This window comes from Mus caroli, unplaced genomic scaffold (assembly GCF_978045245.1).
Source record: "Mus caroli unplaced genomic scaffold, Mus_caroli_1 scaffold_14, whole genome shotgun sequence".
NCBI classification, from domain to species: domain Eukaryota; kingdom Metazoa; phylum Chordata; class Mammalia; order Rodentia; family Muridae; genus Mus; species Mus caroli.
Genome location: NW_028227269.1, coordinates 98,481,339 through 98,502,625, shown reverse-complemented (window position 1 = coordinate 98,502,625; position 21,287 = coordinate 98,481,339). Strand labels below are relative to the sequence as shown.

At 43.8% G+C, this 21,287-nt stretch overlaps 1 protein-coding gene across 6 annotated transcripts in view; it reads left to right on the top strand.

Moving 5' to 3' along the window:
* Positions 1 to 21,287, top strand: part of Ttc7b (tetratricopeptide repeat domain 7B) — a 215,107-nt gene that overhangs the window by 88,261 nt on the left and 105,559 nt on the right. For all 6 annotated transcript variants that reach the window (XM_021179207.2, XM_029484578.2, XM_029484576.2 and 3 more), the window contains 3 exons: positions 7,888 to 7,966; positions 12,189 to 12,361; positions 20,363 to 20,426. In XM_021179207.2, coding sequence (XP_021034866.1) covers positions 7,888 to 7,966; positions 12,189 to 12,361; positions 20,363 to 20,426 — 316 coding nt within the window. The remainder of the gene's footprint in view (positions 1 to 7,887; positions 7,967 to 12,188; positions 12,362 to 20,362; positions 20,427 to 21,287) is intronic.

The window sequence follows — 21,287 nt, the reverse complement described above, 5'->3', positions numbered from 1 at the left end:
CAAGCCCAGTGTGGTGGGGGCCTTTTCTCAGTGAGCTTTCCTCCTCCCACATGACTGCAGCTGACATTGACATAAAACTAGCCCTCATAGAGGATGATAGCCTTGATGAGGGGTGGCATTTAAAAACACTTCCCCAGTGCATTTTACTCACTTTCTCTTTTCATAGCAAGTCAGTGAGCTGTAAAATAGATAAGAAAATGGAGACAGGTTCCCCTTACAGAAGATTGAAACCCATGAGGTTTGGCTACAGAGTCAGTACTGTTTCATCTCTCATAATTCAAGTTTGCAGATAAACATAAGGATTCCTAAACAAATGCACGGAAAGGCAGTTTCCCCTGTCATCGATCCACATGGTTAGTTTGTTAAAAGTATTATTACACTAAGGAATCCAAGAGCCCATTGGATTCTTTTGGGCTTCTGGGATTAAATGGAGACTCATTAAGGCTCTGACTCGATTGCTTAGAGGATAAGAGCAGTTGCTGCTCTTGCAAAGTACCAAGGCTCCATTCCCAGCATCCACATCCAGAGAATCAAGGGCCCTTTTCCGGCCTCCATGGGCACAAGGCATGCAAAAAAAAGCACACTTTCATACATTCAGATAAAACACTCATAAAATACAAATAAATCCTTGAGAAAATTGCCCATCGTTAAGATACAATTATGTTCAGAGAGAGAAGGTTTGTTTTTCGGCTCCCTGGTGAGTTTCCTGTGGAGGCAGGTTTTGATGAACGTTGGTGTCCTTTGACTATTCCCTGAGGTTGGAAGGAAGGAGGATTGAAGATAGGACGCATTTTCCTGTGTTTCTCGTTCCTCGGAGGCTTGGGGTCTGGCGGTGTAAAAGAAGAGCTGAGAGAAGGATGAGCTGTCTGCAGCCCTCTGGCTCCTGCAGCTGCTTTCCCACTTTGCACACTTTTTCACTCTGGGCTTTCTTTTGCATATCTGTTAAACGGATTCCTTCATGTCCCTGTGATATGTGATATGTACCTGGCCCATGTGATATGAACTAGAAGCCACCCTCTGTGTCTGGTTTGATGTGTTCCTGTTACCTCATGCTGCCTGGCCAGCTGACCAGTTATACACGTTACTTCCCATTTGTCATGAGGAAGCCTCCATTGGTGGAGTCATCCAAAAAATGTTGTTAAGCCTACGACAGCTCTCATTAGATTGAGATGAGACATCCAGAAGCCTGGCATGCTTGTTCACTTCCTAGTGTCGTGGCTGTCACACCCTCCATTGCTATATCTAGGCTGCAGCTGCCTTGCTCTGTACAGTCCTTTGCTAATGAGGCCAAGGTTGTGAGTTTGATCCCTGGCCCCTGACTACAGATGCCATCTGTCTTCACAAATGCATGTCACTGGATCTGAGGCAAGAGTGCGTTCAGAGGGAGAAGCGAGGCTTTGCTCTGGGAAACCTGAGTATCCTTTGGTACCAGGAAGCACGCTGTTTTCATTCCTGATCTGGAGGTCTACTTCTGATGTCACACGTTTTCAGAACAGATGGCACCAAGGTTTGTTGACGTGAAGGAGAAGCAAGATTCTCAAGCTGGGATCTAAGAGTTAGTGACTTTCAGAAAATACATGGATGATATCTTTTTGTGTTTCTTTTGTTTTAAATGTTGACGGTGTCCACAGTGGTGGGTAGGTATGTCTTTCTCTGTGAGAATCTGCTTTAGCTGTTCCCTGGTAGTCACAAAACTTGACAGGGAAAGGGATTTCAGAAAGCAGGCTCCTGCTCACTCTTTTCTTTCCTGAGGGTCTCCTGGCTTGCTCCTGTGAGGCTGTTGAGACCAGGAGAGATAGGTACCAGGGGGAAAAAAAAACACAAAAAATAACAACAACAAAAAACCAGACTTTGCTCTCGAGGTGTTGAATTTGTCTGGTGAACTAACATGTGGCGAGTGCTGCTAGGTGCGTTTGCAGCTGTGCTGGGATCCCCCCTCCCCTCCCCCAGGAGTCAACACTTGCCTCTTCAAAAGGAAGCTAAAAAACATCCAAGTGAAGCCTTGGCTTTGGTCCCTTGGACTCTAGACACCAAGAGAAACATGTGGAGGTACAAGGACAGAAGGGGTTTTCTACACTGCCTGCAGGTTTCCCCTCTTCCAAACCTTGACATGCCCATGTCTGTGTCTCTAAAACGAGTTAGCTTTAGATTCATGGCAGACGTGTGCTGTGGTGTAGGAGGAAAGCCTGCTTGGCCTCCATATTACACGGAACACTGTCTAGGCTGCTAAGAGGTTGTGTCATTGCACTATCTGCCAGCCTATGCTTAGTGAGGTGGAAGGGCAGAGACAGGTAGCAAGCACATCTTCCATGGAGTTGATCGGTGGACTCCCAATGGTTAAGCAGATCTCTAGCCTGCTGCTATCTGAGGAACTTGGGCTACCGTGCAGCAGGGATGGCATACCCTGTTCACTAGAGCATCCTCGGGGACCTGCAGAAACCTGAGAGGAAACCAACCGCTCAATAGGAAAATGCTCAGCTGGTGAAACAGCCTACTTCTTATGCAGCTCAGCCTGGCAGTAGAGAGAAACTAGAAAAAGTCAAACTGCTTCTTTGCTCCAGAGAGCTGTTGTATTGACTCATCTTATAATTGATTTTTGCTTAGAAATTTTCGACCAGAGAGAAATTGAAATTGAGTTTACTATGGAAGGCCTGGCTCCCTTTCCTTACCATCCAGAGAGTTCATATTGAATATGAAGACTCCTATTTGCAACCCAACTTTGAGTTTTTATGACGACTGAATTTATATTACTGTTCTGAGCCAAACTCGGAAGTCAGTAGATAATTAGAAGTACATGGTTAGGGGTTAGGAGCACTAGCTGCTCTTGCAGAGGACCTGGGTTCAGTTCCCAGGACTCACATGACAATTCACTGTTCCAGGGTATCTGATGCCTTCTCCTGACCTCTGTGGGCACTGCATGCATGGGGTACACTTATATACATGCAAACAAAACACTCATAGACATAATACATACATACATACATACATACATACATACATACATACATACATACATACATAGACACACATACATACATACTGCATGGGGAAGGAGAGAATTTTTCTTTTTCTACTCGTCTTCTAAGAAATGAAAAGATAAATAAAAGAAAGATATATTAAATTTGATATTGTTAGGCCATCGGAGTCTGAAAGATTCTCAAGTCCTCTCATCCATCTCAGCCTTGGTTTTCTGTTATGAGCTGATGTTGGAGCTCTGGCTCTTTTCAAAATATATCTCCCTCTTGTTGGATAGGACTCAGGAGATAATATCAAAGAGCTATAACTGTTCAGAGTTGTAAAACAAAATTTATGCCATTGTAAGCTTATGCTAACAATGTGAATTTGGAGCTCAGCACTGGAAAAAGCTGTTTCAGAGCTACAGAGGGAGATCTGTACAGAGGGGGCCTGTGCAGTGATGGAGCTTCAAGGGGGAGATCTTAATATAAGAACCAAAGCATTAAGACTGCTGGTGGAAAACACTTCTAGATATTGACATGGAACATTCTGCAAAAATAATCCTCCCATAGCATAGGAGATCATTTTTAAGGAACCGACAAGTAGGGATGCATACGTTTAAAGGCTTCTTTATAGCAAAGGAAGCAATCACCAGAGTTAAGACAGACTACAGATTAGGGGTCTATCTGTGCCAAATAAACATTAGGCAGTGGATTAATAGCTAGAATACATAAAGAAATGTAAAAACAGAATGACCCCCACCCTCCCAATCATCCTGTCAGCTAATGGGCTACTGAACAGAGGAGGCGGGTCTTAAAACACTGATGGCCAATCAACATTGGAGAAAGACTTTGGTATCTTTAGCTATCAAAGAAATGCAAATTAAAACTGCTTTAGATTACATCTCACCTTACTCAGAAAGGCTGTCATCAAGATAACAGAGGACAACAAATGCTGATGAGTGAGGTTTATTGACTGTTGATAGAAATCAGTGTAGAAGTCCCTCAGCAACCTAAAGACAGCCACCATATGACCCAGCTAAACCATTCCTGAATATGTACCCGAAGAACTCTTAACTCAACAAACCAGAGATATTTCCATGTCCATGTTTATTGCTGCTGTATGCATAGTAGCCAAGATATGTAACCAGTATGGATCTCCTTCAGCAGAAGAATATATAATAAAAATATATAGATATACACACGAATACATATATACAGCAGAATTGCATTCAGCTATGAGGAATAATAAGGTGACATTTGAGGGAGGGAAGGAGGGAGAAAATGTGTGTGTGTGTGTGTGTGTGTGTGTGTGTGTGTGTGTGTGTGAGAGAGAGAGAGAGAGAGAGAGAGAGAGAGAGAGAGAGAGAGAGAGAGAACATGAGACAGATGAAAGAAAAGGCTTTGATTCTGAGATGGGAAAGAAGAGAAGCACCATTTGGAGAGGGAAGGTATCAGCCGGAGGAGGATGGAGAGAATGGGAGGGTAGAAGAGGGGTAATGAGAATAAGGGATAATGACATGTATTTATGAAAATGCTATAACAAATCCATTATTTATATGTTAACTCAAAATTTGATTTAAACAATTTAAAATAAAAAAGAAGAAGGGCCAACTGCTGGAGAGCTGGAACCTTCGAAGTTGTACAGACAACTGTGGGGTAGCACCGGCTCGCAGGAAGTCAAGCCTGGGGGTCACAGAGAGCCCCGGAATGGTGAGAGTCTAGAGAACAACAAACTCGCATAGAAAAGGGAAGGGAGAAGGCACAGGAGTGGGTGAAGGGTAGAGGAGATGCTCCCACTATGAAAAGGGGTGAGTTTGACCATGCATAGGCCGAGGGGCACTGCAGCTCCACCTGTGGGGCTGGGCACAGCAATGGCACAGGGATCAAAGGTGGCGTGGCCTGCCAGGCTGAGCACACAGCTGGTCCTATAGATTGCAGGCGCTTTCCTCCCTGGTCTTAGCTGAGTTGTTGGAGCTGCTCCAACCTGGGGGAAACACACCCAGCACAGAAAGCAAAGTGCAGGAGATGACCCAGGTTTTGACACCTTGCCAGAGTGTGCTGCTTGATCCTGGCAAAAATCTTACCATAGTGAATTCTGACATCATCGCACCATCTCAGTCAAGGGCGTTGAAATGGAATAAATGACCTCCTGTCAGGAGTCTGTAGAAACCCTCAGAACCAGGTGTTCTGATGTTCAACTTAGAGAGGAAACTTTAAGCAACAGTTTGTTCTAGCTATTTAATGGGCCTCAGCACTTTAGGGACAAACTAATAGTTTAGAAATATGAAAGCAATCATGTGGTTTTTTTTTTTATTTTATTTTCCTCCTTTTTCTTCCTTGCTATCATGATTAAACATGTAGCTTTTTTTTTGTTTTTTCTGTTCAGTGATTGAGTAATATCTGACTTTAAAATGTTTGTTTGTTATAGACTGTTTGGTGAGAATTGAAGAACTTGGGTACTTAGGGTGCTTGTGACTATTTCTAATATTTAAAATGTGGCACCCCTTCCCTGCTGTTCTGGGATGCCACACTCATTTGACCAGCCTCAGGCCTGCACTACTCTGCCACTGCTCTGGACTCTTTGTTTAGGAGCAGAATTCTTCTGGGCTGAGGAGAGACTGATTCTGAATCCTGAACACAGTCCAGGATCCAGCTGGGCAGACCTGGGGACAGCTCGCACTCACACCAGAGTCTTCCTCTGCCAGGACCTCTTACAGATTTCCCCTCATCAGGCTCGGCCTCCTTCTACCTAAAGATTTGTACATTCCTCCAGCAGAGGGCCTCCGTCTTGCATGGGAGAAACCACAGGCTGCCAGAAAAGGGAATTGGGTTTCTCTCCTCATCATGTATCAGGTAGCTGAGGGCAGAACATCAGGCACAGGGCTTCTTCACCTGGCTTGAATGGATTTGCTTTCCGGTTTGAACCAGTACCTAAGAAGCATCTATCTCATTAGCTGTCATCACCAGAGCATAGAATTTATGCTATTTGTGTGTGTGAAGTCATTTGAAAATCAGTGCACAAAATACACATCTGAGCTCTTGGATTCATATTTGTTCCTTCCTCTCAAGCCATTTCTGCTTTATAGAGCTCATTTTTCTTTTGTCCAAGGTGGCAACAGCATGGTGGAAAGCTCCCAGTTTGCTCTCTTGCCAGACTTAGAGCTTGAGCAAACCCTTTCACTTCTTGACTGTGTTGGATCATTTCTGGCTAGAAAATTCTGTGCTTCCATAACTCTATAAATAGTTCATTCTGCAAAGAGGACATAGGAGACGCCCCAAATGACCAGGTCCTATTTGTAGCCTTCCCACAGTTACAATATTTAGCTTTGAAATACTTACTGTTCAAGGTCTAATTTCCACCATGGCAAAGCAGTTCTTTCTGTGGTCTACCAGAGTCTGTAGTGACATCATCTCAGGCATGTCCTTGTTTCATGAGTTCAGAGTGCTGCCCTTTATGTACACACGGTAGGCATTTAATTGGTGATATGGAAATAGAATTAGCTGTCGTAGTCATTCCCATCCCTTTTTAGCTGTGACTGTTTCCGGTCCCCTCATATTACTCCAGAGCACTGAGCTTCAGCCCAGAGCAATGTACGTTGTTACCCATGAACTTGAATCCCATACAAATGAGTGAAGGGACAGGCAGGTTAGGCTGCCTGTCCCAGGGCTTACTCCCTAGTTTTTGTTCATGTGTCGCCAATGGACTTCCTTAGTGCTACTTAGAGTCCTGAGCACAGGCTTCTCTTTTTATGCTACCACAAAGCTTCTGACCTGATAACATCTCATCTGTGTGGGTGAGAGGACTGGGGGGATATTTACATACTGAGCCAATTAGTCAGTGTCTTAAAGTTCTGGGCTTGTTGTTGTGAATGAGAATTCGGAGAAGCCTTTACCCCTGTGGCTTGCATCTTACAGAAGCATATTTTTATCTCAATCTTTGCAGGATTTAAAATGCAACCCAGACAAGAGCCGGATACCTTGATCATCTGTCACAGCCTCCGGAGGCTGGCTGACAGTCTTGCACCTGCTGACCCGTTCTGTGGCTCTTTGGAAAGATGAGATGTGTTCTAATGAGTGTGTTATAAATATCACTGAGTTCTGTCATAGATGGTGGCAGTGCTCAATGTAAAGGAAATGGCTGGGAGGTGTTCCCAGCTAAAGAGGCCAGACCCAGCGTTCTGAGAGAACACGTGTGGCCTGGATATATTGGCCAGGATGTTCTAAAGAATGCTGTGCCCTGAGTGAAGTGCCTGGCTAGCCTTGTCTTTGTGGAGCATGGACGATGATGAATGGACCGTGTTCTGATCAGTCAGGAAGCCCAGGAACCGGTCAGCACACAGTGACTCAGAGAGGGCTGTTGGCCCTTTGCTTCTTTGTATCAGTTCAGGGTCATAGGGTCCATGTGATGGGCTTACTAGGCAGGGATTTCTGTTCTGAACGATGAGAGGGGATTGAGCAAGGCTGTCTCTCCTTTTTCATACCTTTTCTCCTTCTGCTCATGAATTTCCAGCAAGAAGCCTTATCCACATTGCATGCAGTGCCTTGCTGAGTTGAGTCCTCAACTGCCCAGTGACATCATTTTCCTTTTAATGAAAGTATAAATTTCAGTACCACTCTGGGATGGGGGGCACTGTACGTTTGAAAATAGATTCTTGTAAAGTGTATCTTACCTTTTTCTCTTCGCCTCAGGACTGATTTTTAAATTTTTGTCTCCTTAAGGAAATTAGATTAGGTCTAAAAAGCATACACACAAGAAATTATCAGTGTCGGGTCAGTTGCTCAAAGACAGACTGGTATGTGCAGAATAACCATTTGCTTGACTTCCAGCCAACAGCTTTTATATAGACAAAGTGCATTGAAGCCTGTGTATAAAATACTTAATATTAATACACGCCAGATGGAAACCTTATCCAATTTTGTGTGTACCCAGGAACTTGACGAGAGGAGTCGGGAGATTTAGGGAGCTTCTCAGAGCCGTGGAGACAAGAACAACACAAAACCTACGCATGGTGAGTGAGTCTGACCGGAGGTTACCGGGGCATTGGCTTCCGTGTATGTTTACATGACCTGTGTCCGTCCACATAGACTCTGTATGTGGGGTAATTCACCTGCTATAAGGGTGTGTCTAAGTGTTTCAACATATTTAATATTTAGTTTCAGGACACTAGTCCTCCTCAAGGAAACCCCAAACTCATAGTAATCTATTCCCACTCTTTGACTCCCCTGGTTCTTGATAGTCACTAGTTAATTTCCTTTCTGTGGATTTTCCTATTTTGAACATTTCACATAGAGTAATACAGTGTAGTCTTTTGTGGCTGCCCCCTTCATTTAGCATCAATTGTTTAGATTCTTCTTCTTTATTGCTTCACTATTTTCTTTTCACTGCCAAATAATATTCTATTTTATGAGTCTGCCACATCTTACCCGATTTCTTTTCAGTTGATGGGTATTCGGGCTGTTATTATTAGTGCTTCTATGGGGGCATTCGTATACAGCCTTTGGAGTGGGCATGTCTTCCTTCTTCTTCTGTACTTAGGAGTAGAACTACTGGGCCATATGAAAACGCTGTTTTAAATAGTTTGAGGAGATTCTGTTTCCCAAAGCAGCTACCCCATTTTACATTTCCACCAGCACTTCTAAGGACTCTGCTTTTTCCACAGCCTGACTGGCACTCGTTGTTACCTTTGTGTTTGTAGCCATCTCAGTGGGTACCTAGTGAGTCCATGGTAGGACATGCAGTGAGATCCTCAAGTACTGGCTGTTTGCATAATGATATGACCACAAAACTTCAAAGAGAATTACAACAGATAGTCGTTCTCATATAAATGCTAGCATTTCATCATCAACTCTGTGAAGGCCTAGTGCTCACTGTACTAAGTGTCCTATGTCACAATTAATATAGCAACCCTATATAAATCTAGTTTCTTTTGTCTTTCATTAGCCCTGTGTGTCCTTAATTGTTGTCAGGAATGTTCATTTGGACGAGGCTAAGAGATTCATATCATGGGAAATGCAGAGAAAGCTTCATTTGGGAATCTCCAAGGTTTTGTGATATGGGGCTAGGCAGCTAAACCTAAGGCTTTTCTAGAATATGTTGTTGAACTAGATAAGTAACATTACACACACACACACACACACACACACACACACACACACACACATACACACACACACACACACAACTTTACCAGGCCTTTAACATTTTATATTGGTTAACTTATTTGTCATATCCAGACAAAACATTTTAATTTGTTTAAGGTCCTTCAAGGCACAAGAACCTGCAATTATTATATGGAGTTTTTGCCAGATATATTTTCTCTCAAATTTACTTTGTTCAGATCTTCATAAGGCTTTTCAACTGGTCAATGTGAATTGCCTTAGAAGTACAGTGAGAACATCAGTGCTTCAAAGGGAAACATTTCTACTGGCCCAGAAAGAGAGGGAGGAGGAGGGGGAGGGGGAGAGGGGGGAAAGAAATAGAAAGAAAGATGGAAGATAGATAGATGGATGGATGGATGGATGGATGGATGGATGGATGGATTAATCTTCCATTATTTTCTTGAGATGACCAGGGAGGAGGAGCCTCCTTGAGTCTATGTGGTAGCTGGAATTAATCTTGGACATTTCAACCATGAGCTGGTGTTGTCAACATGAAGGGAGACATTTCCCACTTTGTCATTCTGAATCAGTGTGCCTCTGTTCTCTGTGGGATATTCAAGCGATTTAAAACATTTCTAATCCATTGAGTGCTGACCTGAAGGAGTGCATGAGAATTATCTGAGGAACTGTGGTTTGTCAATGATCTACATCCCTAACTCCATCGAGGATGCTAAGCAAATCCAAACTCCATCGAGGGATGCTAAGCAAATCCATGTCCTCGCGCCTACAAGATGAACAATCCCAGTGGAGCAGGTCTGCAGCAGGACCAAGGAATCTAGTTGATAACTATATGATCCTTGATGGTAAAGCTGTTTTGTGAACTTGATTTTATGTGAAAGCATAGCAGAAAGGGATTTAAAAGTATATTCATAGCATTCTACTCCTAGACTTTAGTAAAGAGTTTAAACAAATTTTCACAAACAAACTTGAACATGAATGTTCATATAACACCATTTCTAACAGCCAAAAACTGGAAACAAGCTGAATGAATGAACAAAATGTTGTGGGGTTTGTCCATCTTGTTCAGCAATAAAAGGATGGATGCTAATAAAGAAAGAGCAGCAGCATGGAGGAGTCTTGTAAATTCTGCACCACACAGTAGAAGCTGACCACAGAAGACCCATATTGTACCCATTTCTGTGAGATCTTCTAAATCGGTAAATCCATAAAGGCAACAAATGCAGTGGCTGTTCCCAGGGTTTGAGACCGGCACATGAGATGCTACAGCTTTCAAAGGTATAGAGTTTCCTTTGGGGTGATGAAATGTCCTGGAAGTAGATAGTTATGGGGAGTCACAGCCCTGAGGATGTACTCAATGCCATTGGATCCTGCCCTTTAAGACAGCCTTATAGTAGATGTGGGTTGGGAGAAGTGGGCGGGGGTTCTTTATTCAGTGTTCTTTTTTAACGTTTATGTCACGGCCATAGTAAGTGGAGGGTGATTCTGACAGCTGAAGCTTTCAGCAGAAGCCATTAGCTCATATGAGTGCAGTGAGATCAAAATGACACAGTACTGGAGGGCCCAAGGAAGCAGCTCGGGTACTGTTCAGGTCCTGGAAATTGTGTTCTTATGAGATCTTTATAGATAACTCAGTTGGGGATGCACTAGATGCATTTATGTTCACATTTTTATAGACACTTGAAGGCAGTGGGCTCTACGTGGGGATAATCAAGAAAATTTGCCTTTACCCAGTAGTTCTCAGAAGCTACCAAGCTAATGATTTGCTTGCATTTAAGTTTCCTTGGAGAGTTTTAGGAAGCTTTATATGGATGAAGCCTAACGAAGTTCTCTTCTGAACACATTTCTTTTAAGACCTCGTTCTCAGGGAGCGGCAGCACTCTATATCTTCCAAAGATCACAAAGCCTAATGGAAAGCCCCATTGCGTGGAGTCTTGTTTTGCAGCCCTGAGTGATTGTGGATTGAATATCCTGGGATGCAGAGAGTCTGTTTGAAAATGGGGAATGGGAAGACATGAGTGCACATGCATGCATACACACACACACACACACACACACACAGAGAGAGAGAGAGAGAGAGAGAGAGAGAGAGAGAGAGAGAAAGGGAAGTAGTATCAATATTCTTTTATCAACAAGACCCTTCTTTGTATATGTATAGCTCTTGCATCTCACTTGGATAATGTTCTAGGCAGTGGTATTGCAGAGGGTTCAGAAAAGCATTTTAAACTGCACTAACTAGAAGGAAAAGGTTTTGAGTATTTCTGGATTTTCACAAGTAGGTATGAGATGGCCACTAGCTTTGAAGAAAGCTCTTTCTCATCAGAAGCTGCAGCCCGTGTCTTGCCTTCCTGCTATACAAAGCTAGTTTCTGAGCTTCTGAGCTGGGAGGGCTGGATGGACAGAAAGTAGGGCACGCCACTCCCCAAGTGCTGCATCCTGTGGTGGTGTTGTGTGACTATGGATGCTGGTCCTTCGAGTGTCTGCAGTGTACATATGGCTGTGCTGAGGGGTTTTTCCTTCAGAGATACCATCATTGAAGTCGAGTCCTGGCTTTTCTCTGGGTTTGAGCTGTAGCAAGCATCTGCTGCAGGCTGACAGAAACTCCTGCAGTTCACCCAAGAGCTCTTAGGAAAGGCTTAGCTGCTTCTTTAGTTATTTGGGGTCTGAAACCTGTTCAGTGTGTATGTAGACAGGGCAGCCTGGGCTAGAGAACGGCTCAGAGGTTAAGTGCAGGTACCGCTCTTGCAGAGGCCTGGAATTCAGTTCTCATCACCCACCCATGTCACATGGCTTACAACCCCTGTAATTATAGCTCCATGGGGATTCAAACCTCCTGGCTTCACCTGCACTCATGGATACTTGTCCCACAACATACTTATGCATAATTAAAATAAACATAAATCCTTTTTAAAAGTGTTCAAATGTCTTGGCATATCATATTTTCTTTTGCCATAAATGGGTATGATTTTCATAGAAGTAAACATTTAATTCTGAGTCTTTTAAATTCTGAGTATTTCAATAACGTCTCACACATAGTGACAGCTGATAGATGATGATGGAGTAGATGATATAAAACAGATTAATAATCATGCTGTTCTTCCTTTGTGTTCCCAGACAATAGCCAGGCAGTTGGCAGAAATCTTGTTAAGGGGCATGTGTGAGCAGAGTTACTGGAACCCTCTGGAGGAGCCTCCCTGCCAGTCACCTCTGGATGACCCTCTCCGGAAAGGAGCAAACACTAAGACCTACACACTCCCTCGCAGAGCCCGTGTCTACTCAGGAGAGAAGTATGGGACTTGATGTCCTTAGCTGGGGACCCTGGGATGGGAAGGGAGTGTGGGAATGTTTAAGGGCAGGAGAGAAGCACAGGCCGGGTTTTGTCCGTGTGAAGTCAGACGAGCATGGCTGACTGTTGAGCAGAGGGACCTCAGCACTGTCCCTCATTCCAGCACATGTCTCCATGCGTGAGCAGCCACTCTCCTCAGTGTTGTCTCCTTCTTCAGCCGTCTGCTGCTGTGTCACTTCATGGGATTCTCTCTCCACTCATCACAGGAGCCCCAGCCATGCAGCAGGCAGAGCCAGGAGGCATTCATTTTATCAGTAATTCCTCCATCCTTTTAAAAAGTCTTGTTCTAAGTCAAACTGTGTATAAGGACAACGAATAATTTGTCAGAAGTTAGGAGGAGATGTCTCTTTAGAGCTTCTTTATTTTTGTAAGACTTAAGTTTGGGATCTGGCTTCCTTAGAGGAAAAGGGGTCGGGGGACTACTGCCTTCTCATGCCTGAGTCCTCCCTGTCAGGAGGATGGAGCCTGGAGAGGGAGGGGCTCAGCGGAGCTCATTCATTGCCACACTACCCCTTGGAGCCCTTAGGGTCCCTCCCTGCCTGTTGCTCACAGACAAGGCTTGGTGATCTTTCCCAATTCCCACAAAGAGAAAAGTGACTTGTTGGGGGACCTCTGCAGTGTTGTCACACTGCAGGGTGCTAAGAGCAGCTGCCAGCAGCTGCTTTGGAAGCCCTGGGAACACACTGTGGGATGGGCTGCCTGGCTTCTGCCTCCTTATGTGGCATCTGAAATCATGTCACATCTTCTGAGAGCCCAGTTTTCTTGGGTCAGCTACTTCTTGTCTCTTCTCTGACCCTGGCGTCTCTTCCCCTCATGGCCATCTTACACAGTTTGCATTTCTTATGCAGATTTGGACAAGGAACTCCATTCTTGACTTTTCCTAAGATTTATCTAATCTGGTTTTGATCTTCATTTTTCCAGCCATGCTAACCACCTTTGCGTGAGTTGCAGGCTCTGTGTCCTCCTCAGCCCTCGGGTAGATTCATGCAGCGCCTGTCCTGGCAGTCGTCCCCTGACTGAGTGTGAAGCGCGGGCTCCCTCGGGAGGAGCTATCCAGAAGCAGATTTAGGATTCAAATTTTAAGTGATTTTTACATCTTCAAAACAAAGTCTAGGTTCATTTCCCACTATAGAAGCTTCTGAATGTACATAATTTTACCAAGTGCACAAAGGATTTCTGTCACTACCTTTCTCATCCAGTGACACCTGGGTGGCCTGACCTCAGAGACAGAAACACATATTTCACTGGTCTCTTTGGTGTTTCCTAAACTGCTGTCCTTGCCACTCCTCTGACACCACTCTGATGTCAGCTTTCTATCAGTGTAAGGAGGATTCTGGGAGGTGGTCCCACACCATGATACAAGCTTAACTTCATATAGAAACGAGGTCTGTTTGCTCTCTACCTGTAACTCCCATGTAAAGCACAGAGTCCAGCTCAATGACTTAGAGTGTGGAGTCATTGGCTTCCAGGACATGCATAGTGATGATGCATCACCAAAGTATCTCACTACTCGAAAAGTAAGACCCAGTGCTCTTAGCTGTCACACCGTCTCCCAGTCCCTTAAAGTCCTATGCATTTTTGGATCTGCTTGCTCATTTCTGCCAAAAATAATGTTTTTAAAAGCACTGGGATCTTGATAGGAATTGCCTTGAACTCATAACTTGTGAAACAATGCAAATAATACTTTTAGTCATATAAAAATGCATTGTTAAATCTTCTGGCCTGTGAGCAACAGATTATTATTTATTTATGTTTTAAAAAAGCACTTCAAGAATGACTCTTAGTTTTCAGGGTTTAAGGTTCTTTTGTTAAACATATTCCTAATTTTTTGGTTATATACATGCACAAGTCTTTTTTCCTTTGCTTTGGAAGCGGGTGTAAGCTGTTTTTAGTTTTTATTGCAAAGGATACAATCTAGAATCATTTGGGAAGAGAGACCCTTAATTGAGAAATTACCTAGATCAGAAGGGTCTGTGGGCATATCTTTGGCACATTGTCTTGATGGCTAATATATATCAGAGGGCTCAGCCCACTGTGGGCAGTGCCATCCCTATGCAGGTGGCCATGGCTGTGTAAGAAAGCTAGCTAAGCACAACCATGTGAGAGTGTGAGCTGAGAACAGCCAGCAAGCAGCATCCCTCCAGGGTTCCTGTCTCCAGATTCCTTCCATGGGGTCTTGCCTTGACTTCCTTTCGTGTTGGAGAGTGTTGCCTGGGAGTTGTAAGATGAAGTAAACCCTTTCTTCTTTAAGTTGCTTTTGATCATGGTTTTTATTCACAGCTACAGAGAAGCAAACTAGAACAGGGTGCTGGGGGCAGAACCTAGAACCGGAGTGTCGTACTGTCCAGTGCCTCAGGTCCAGTTTGTGTTACCCACACTCCTCTTACGTAAAGTTGATGTAGGCCCCCATACATCAGCCATCAATGCGGCCTCTTCTGTTCATTCTTCATTATATTCTATAACTATCCACTGCAAGAATATGGAAGAAGCATTGATTTTGTATTTCAATATTGTATATCACAACCTTGCTGAATTTGTGAATTGTTTTTTAGATTCCTTAGGCTTATTCTGTCATCTGTAAATAGATGGTTTTACTTATTCCTTTCAAAGCTGGATACTTGTTATTTCATTTTCTTTCTTAGACTTCTCCATTAGTTTCTCTTATCATCTTTTTCTTTTCCTATTGATATTAAGACAAGGAGAGCAGCCAGTACCTCTGATCCCGGTGTTTGCTGTGGACTTTTGCAGATGCGCTACACAGATTGAGAACAACCCCTCCTGCTCCTAGGCTGCTGTCTTTTTTATGGAGAACTGAATTTTTCCCGGTGCCTTTCCTGCATTTGTTCAGCTGATGACGGGGGTTTGTCCTTGATTACAGTGTATTTCAACCATTGATTTTTTTCAGATGTTGAACCAGCCTTGCATTCCTGGGATAAATTCCATTAGGTCATAGTGTAAAACGTTTTAAAATTTGTTTGAGATTCTCTATCTTCGTTGGAAATTTTTACACCTGTACTTCTAAAATATATTACCCTGTAGTTTTCTTATAAAAACCTCTATCTTTTAGGGCATCTGGATAATTTTAGTCACATAAAAAGAGTCGGGGATTATTTCTTTCCCTTTTATTTAAAAAAAGAACTTGAGTAATTGGTATTAATTGTCTTGAAATATCACATCGGATTTGCTGCAGAGCATCTGTCCTGGTGTTTCTTGTGTGTGGCTTTTCTTGAAGCTCCTTGTTATGTTTGCTGGTGAATCTGGCTTCCTGGGTTGCATCCTTCTATAAGTTTGGCTGTCAGAGTTTTTCACCATATACCTCCCTAGTCAGCCATGTTTCTTTTTCCTGTGGAGTTCATTGTTCCATTCTATCTTTTCTTTGGCTCTTGTCTGCCTTTGGGGGATGGGAACGGGCTCCCTGAAAATCTGTCATTTGTTTATCTCTTTGAAGAACCAACTTTCTGCATTAGTTATTTAGTCTGTCATGAGTGTGTTCTGTGTTTCATTAATCCCACACTAACCAGCTTTCAGCGTTCTGCATTTGTGTGCGCAGCCGCTTTCCTAGCTGATATTTTAGTAGAGACAGACATACCCTAGGCCTCTTCCTGTATGGTTTCCCGTACTCCCACAGTGGGGCTGACTGTCTAACACAGCAGCAGTGGGACAGCTGTCACTCCCCTCTAGCTGGCTCATCAGGAGTTAAAAGGGAGATCTCTGCACGTGATGTTCAGACTTATAGTTGAGTTTATATATAGAACTTGTTAAACTTTTTCATTTGTAAACTCCTCATGCAAGACATTTTTTATGCGACCTTGGGCATTTAGATATATAAAATGGTATACAAATGAAACATTACTGACAACAAATTATCAAAAAATTTATTTTAGAACAATTGTTTGGGGTGCATATGATTTTACCCTTTATTATAGTTGAAAGCAAATTGCTGTGCTAATCATGGATGTACTAATATTTTTACATAAAGAATAAAATCTTAGTTGTTTTTGGTTCTGTAGGACATAGAGCTCCTTTAGCATTTTTCAGAGTTCATCAGTATTTTAACTTCATAATTGTCAATTCTGAGAATGCCACTGTGTATAAATACATAGTATAAAATGGTTGAAATATGTCTGGGGCTGTCTCAGAAATTATTGGAAATTCTGTCCTAATCTCAAACCGAAATTCCTTGAACAGGTTTATTGCTACTCAAGTTAGCAATTCAAACAGTAGTTTTAAAACCAAGCCTCTAACGTAACGGCATAGACTAAGTTTTACTTACCTGCTGAGGAATGGTGGTTAAAAACATTAAAAGTCTTTATTTCTGAAATCAAGCCATTATGTTTCCAGAAGAGCATAGAACTTTGTACATATGGTATAAACACTGTAATTCGAAGCGTACGTTAACAGTGTATGTGCTGTGTTCAGAACAAAGTCTGCAGTAAGGTTCTTGGTGCCTGGAACTTTGTGTTTGTTTGTGTTTGATTTTGAGTTAACTTTGGTCACTGCACTCAGAAACATTTTACTGTTGCCAGATTTTCTATGACCCTAAATTCAGTTTTATGAGTCTATGAGGTTACACCCCACAGCCTAAAAAGCTGTAGTTTAGGTGTCTCACATTCTTCTGGCTCCAGCAAACCAAAATGACCATTCAGAGTGGCGGCCCAGATGGGCTGCCCTAAAAAGCAAGCTCCCCAAAAGCTCTGCCCTCCACTGTACCCCAGTGTGAAGGGGAGGCCATGCTCCTTCTCTGCCTGGTCACTTGACATTTAAAAGAAAATAAGGCTGACCATCCTATGGAGAGAGGAATGGTGGCCTGCTGGAGGCCTCTGCCCTGCTGGGTCTTTTGTGAAGATGTCTGCTTTGGCATACTTCGTTTTAGGGTAAGCTTAACTGCTGGGGTACCAAGTGGGCGAAAAGCAAGCAGTGACTTTCAGTGAGGTGAGCACGAGTGTATGACAGCATGCTGCTCCAAAAGCATGATATATCATGAAAATATATATTTATGTGTGTTTCAGCCAAGTATAGTTTTTCTTTCATCCTTGTAAGAACATGTTTGATGGCTTGGATACTGGAATGCATATTAGACTAGAAAATTAGCACAAATAAAGCAGCAGATTAAAATCCACCAGCATGCCTGCAAGTGGCTAAGTGAGAAGGTATTAAATGAGCATCCTTGAATACAGGTCTTGGGGTGAACTCCCTGGTAGACAAAGGAGAAAGAGGCAATCTCTGTTGGGTGATGCTTTGGGTATGGAACTCCTATGGGTTTTACAGAGGTTTTGGAAAGACAAGGAACATCACAGAGTCAGGGTAAGTTCTTCTGGCAGAACTCTTTGGTCTCGACACATTCCCCTTAAAGTCATTGTGCAGAGAGGCCTGCCCCCTCCCCAGGGATGCAGGAGCCCTGTTTCCTCCCTAGGGATGTGAGATCACAAGCCACATGGGACTTATCTGATCCCTGCATTGAGGAACACTTAACAGACCTGCACTGACCTGATGAAGTCCCTTTTTCTTTGTCATAGGGAGTTGCTGATCCATATGAATTGACAAAAGGGGGAGAGCTGGGGGGGGGGTGTCCCTGTAAGCCTCAGGCTGAACCAGCGGCCCCCTGGTCAAGCTGCTCTCAATTACTAGTTGAAATCCCCTTCTTTCTCTGGGGCCCTCAGCTGGATCATGGAATTGAGCCAGCTTCCTGTGGGCTGTTAGCTCAGTGCCACTCCTGTAGCCACGCAGAGTCGCCATGACTCCTCGGGGACTACTGCTTTTATACAGCCACTTCCACCCCAGTGACAAGAAAGCTAAGATGCAGTTGGATAGGTTGACTTGTTTTCTTGTTCTTGTTTGTTTGTTTTTGCTTGTTCTAACAAGTATATATGGGGGGGGGCATTTTTGAAGAAGAAGAAAAAAAAAAAAAAAAAACGAGTACCTGCAGCCCTAGAAAAAAAGGAACTGCAGTGCCTGGAGGGCCCTCCCTTCCTCGAGTCCTACAAAGCTGCAAGATACACGGATGTGTTCATCCAAACTGAAGAAAGGTCATCCCGCGAGCTGGCGACATGGCTGGGCTAAGCCTGCAGACCTCCCACACTCAGCCTGACCCTGTGCCCACTTGGAAGCTGGTCTAATGGTCTAATGGCTCCCTTTGTCCCTTACCCTATCCTTCATACAACTCCCAGTACATCTAGCCCTCCATCTTCTTACTCGCCAGAACTGAGGCCAGGGCACAACAGGGTTTCCCCCTGAAGCACTTGGGCCTCGGAGAAAAAAATGTCACAAGAGGAAGGCCCCGACCGTTTTGACTACCCCACCCTCAACCCCCTGAGGTCTACCTTGTATGAGCAAAGAAGAGAAGAGTGACCAGAAATGGCTCTCAGAAGGCTCAACTGTTGTGAGGGAACATTCCAGCATGGTTTGCAGATCTGTTTCTCTGCGTCTTCCACCTTTTGAACCCAGCCCTAGAGCTTCACAGAGCCCATCCATCTGTCATACAGGGAGGGCCCAGGAAGTGGAATTAGATGCAGTTAATGTGCTGCTTGTTAGCAACTCTGGTAAAAATAACACAACCTAGCATTTAAGTAGGCTGGATGGCTCAAACGGAATTTGGAGATTATCCGTGGACCGAATTGGCTGGTGTTAAGTCATAATTAGCACGGCTAGGGCTCTCTCTTTTCAATTAGTCTGAACAATACAGGACTAGCTGGCCATTAGAATAATGATTCAGGCTGCTCGTTTATTTACAAGGTCCCAATTGCGTGTGAGCATGTCCAGGATGTCAGGGGATAATCACAAGTGTTCTGTTTTCTGAAAACCCAGAATACCATAAGCTGACTCCCCACAGAAGTTTCGGCTCCAGGCCCAGAATCTTACTGTCCATTCCAAGACCAGCCTTGCTGAAGCCCTAGAAACTCCCACAGGCAGCATTCTGCAGGAGACCGGGCACTGGCCTTCCTGTTACTTCCAGTATTCTCTGCTGAAGCAGAAAGAGAACAAGGATTTATAATTATGTGGAAAATGTGAAATTTTACCTTTGTAAATAATTGTGAAATTTTTTTAAATTTGAGGAGAGGAAATCTCAATTAAATGATTGCTATGTTGTTCCTAGGAGGGTATAAATTCAGTCCGTATTTAGTCATCTTCAAAATAAGCAGTGGTTTGTTTTGGTTTTAGCCAAGTTTATTTTTATTTATTATAAACTCCTTTTCAATTCTCAGGGAAAAAGTGGCCCAGAATTTTCCTTGAGAGTCTAGAGCTCTAGAAGGGGGCGGGGTGGTCTTAACTGAGCTTACAGAACCAAGGCCTAGGCTATAGAGGGTGAGGACTGGGGTGCATTGTGTTCTTATTATTTCCCAATCCTCAGCAGCAGTGAGCTTAAGAGCTTTTTCTTTTTAGCTAAGATTTTAGAGTTCAGCCAAATATCATGACACAGATTAACAACACAGCTCGTGCATGCTGCCCCAGAATGAGACTGTGTTTAAGTTAAGGCAGCTCACCAACCCCTTCAGTATTAGGAAGCTTGTTCAGTCCCTGCAACTGCTTCCAACCTCCTCTCTCATCAGAATGACAAAGCAATATGCAGTAGTTAGCGGGAGGCAGGTAAGCCCAGCAAGTGACCTAGTACCTTCGTGAAGGATGCCCTATTATGTCTGTTGTCATTTTGTATTGATTTCACTTTCTGCCTCTGTAATAGTACACATGTTATTTGGGCTTTTAACTTGAGTTTTTATTGTTTTATCTCACCCATCTGCTTGCCATTAAAATGTGTAGCTGAGATGTATTAATTCCACAGATTGCCATAGAAATGAGCAAGCTAATTCAAGTGCCCAGATTACACAGTGTTTTTCCTGGACTCTGTATAGAAATCGAGATGCTTTTGGCATTGTGCTTTGCTTGTAGCGGTGTATCTTTTGTTATTTATTATTGCCATATACCAAAGTTGGTTTTCTCTGTGCAGCATTTTTTGTCCTCAAGAAAATACTGAAGAGGCGCTGCTGTTACTGCTCATTAGTGAATCTATGGTAAGTGGAATGTGATTTTCATTGCCTTTTCCCCAGCCCCAAGAATCCCTTTCTTCTTGTGGCTAGTCCCTCATTATGATGATTTTTGGTCTAGAGAAAAATTTCCAGAAGGAATGCCTACGAGGAGGGAAAAGCAGCGGTGGTTTAAAAAGAAAGACGTCTCTGAATCCCCAGACAGCTAGCATATTTCTTGGTCACCTTGAGTTCTACAACAGTAGAACGGGCTCTTGGTTTATCTTCCATCTGCCAAGTGTGATTAGGTATCAGCACTCCCATGAATAAGGAAACTACAGTGAAAATGGTCCCCCGAGGAAGTTTGTCCAGGGCGAGCACACTATGTGGGGTGTGAAGACAGCACCGAGGTGGGTCCCTTGTGAGCGCATCCACCTCTTCTGTCCAGGCAGGAGCTGGGTGGAACTTTCTAGTGTTCTCACGCTACTCTCTCCACCTCCTCCACATCACAACCCTACAGAATCTCAGCCTGTGGGGATGCCCTCTGCCACCTAGGTCTGCTTTTGTCAGGGCTGTTCTGGCCAGACCATCAGGATCCTTTCAAATTCACTCAGTGTTTGGCCAGCACATTTGACCTATGGTCTAAACTACACACTCGCTCGTTGACTCTTTGGCTCGTTGACTCTCGTGCTCTGTTTAGCACGAGGGAACCCAGGCTTGGCTTGCAGCCTTGGGGACACTGTTGTGATGTAGTTAGAACTACTGCAGGCCGGTGGTGTGTGCCTAGCACTTGAGCAGAAGCACGGGCTGCTAGAGGCCCCAGGAGTTTCCTGTCTGATCCCCTCTTCCTGTGGATGAAGACTTGAGGCTAGAGTAAGCAAGGGCATACCTAGTGTGTTGGTTTGCTGG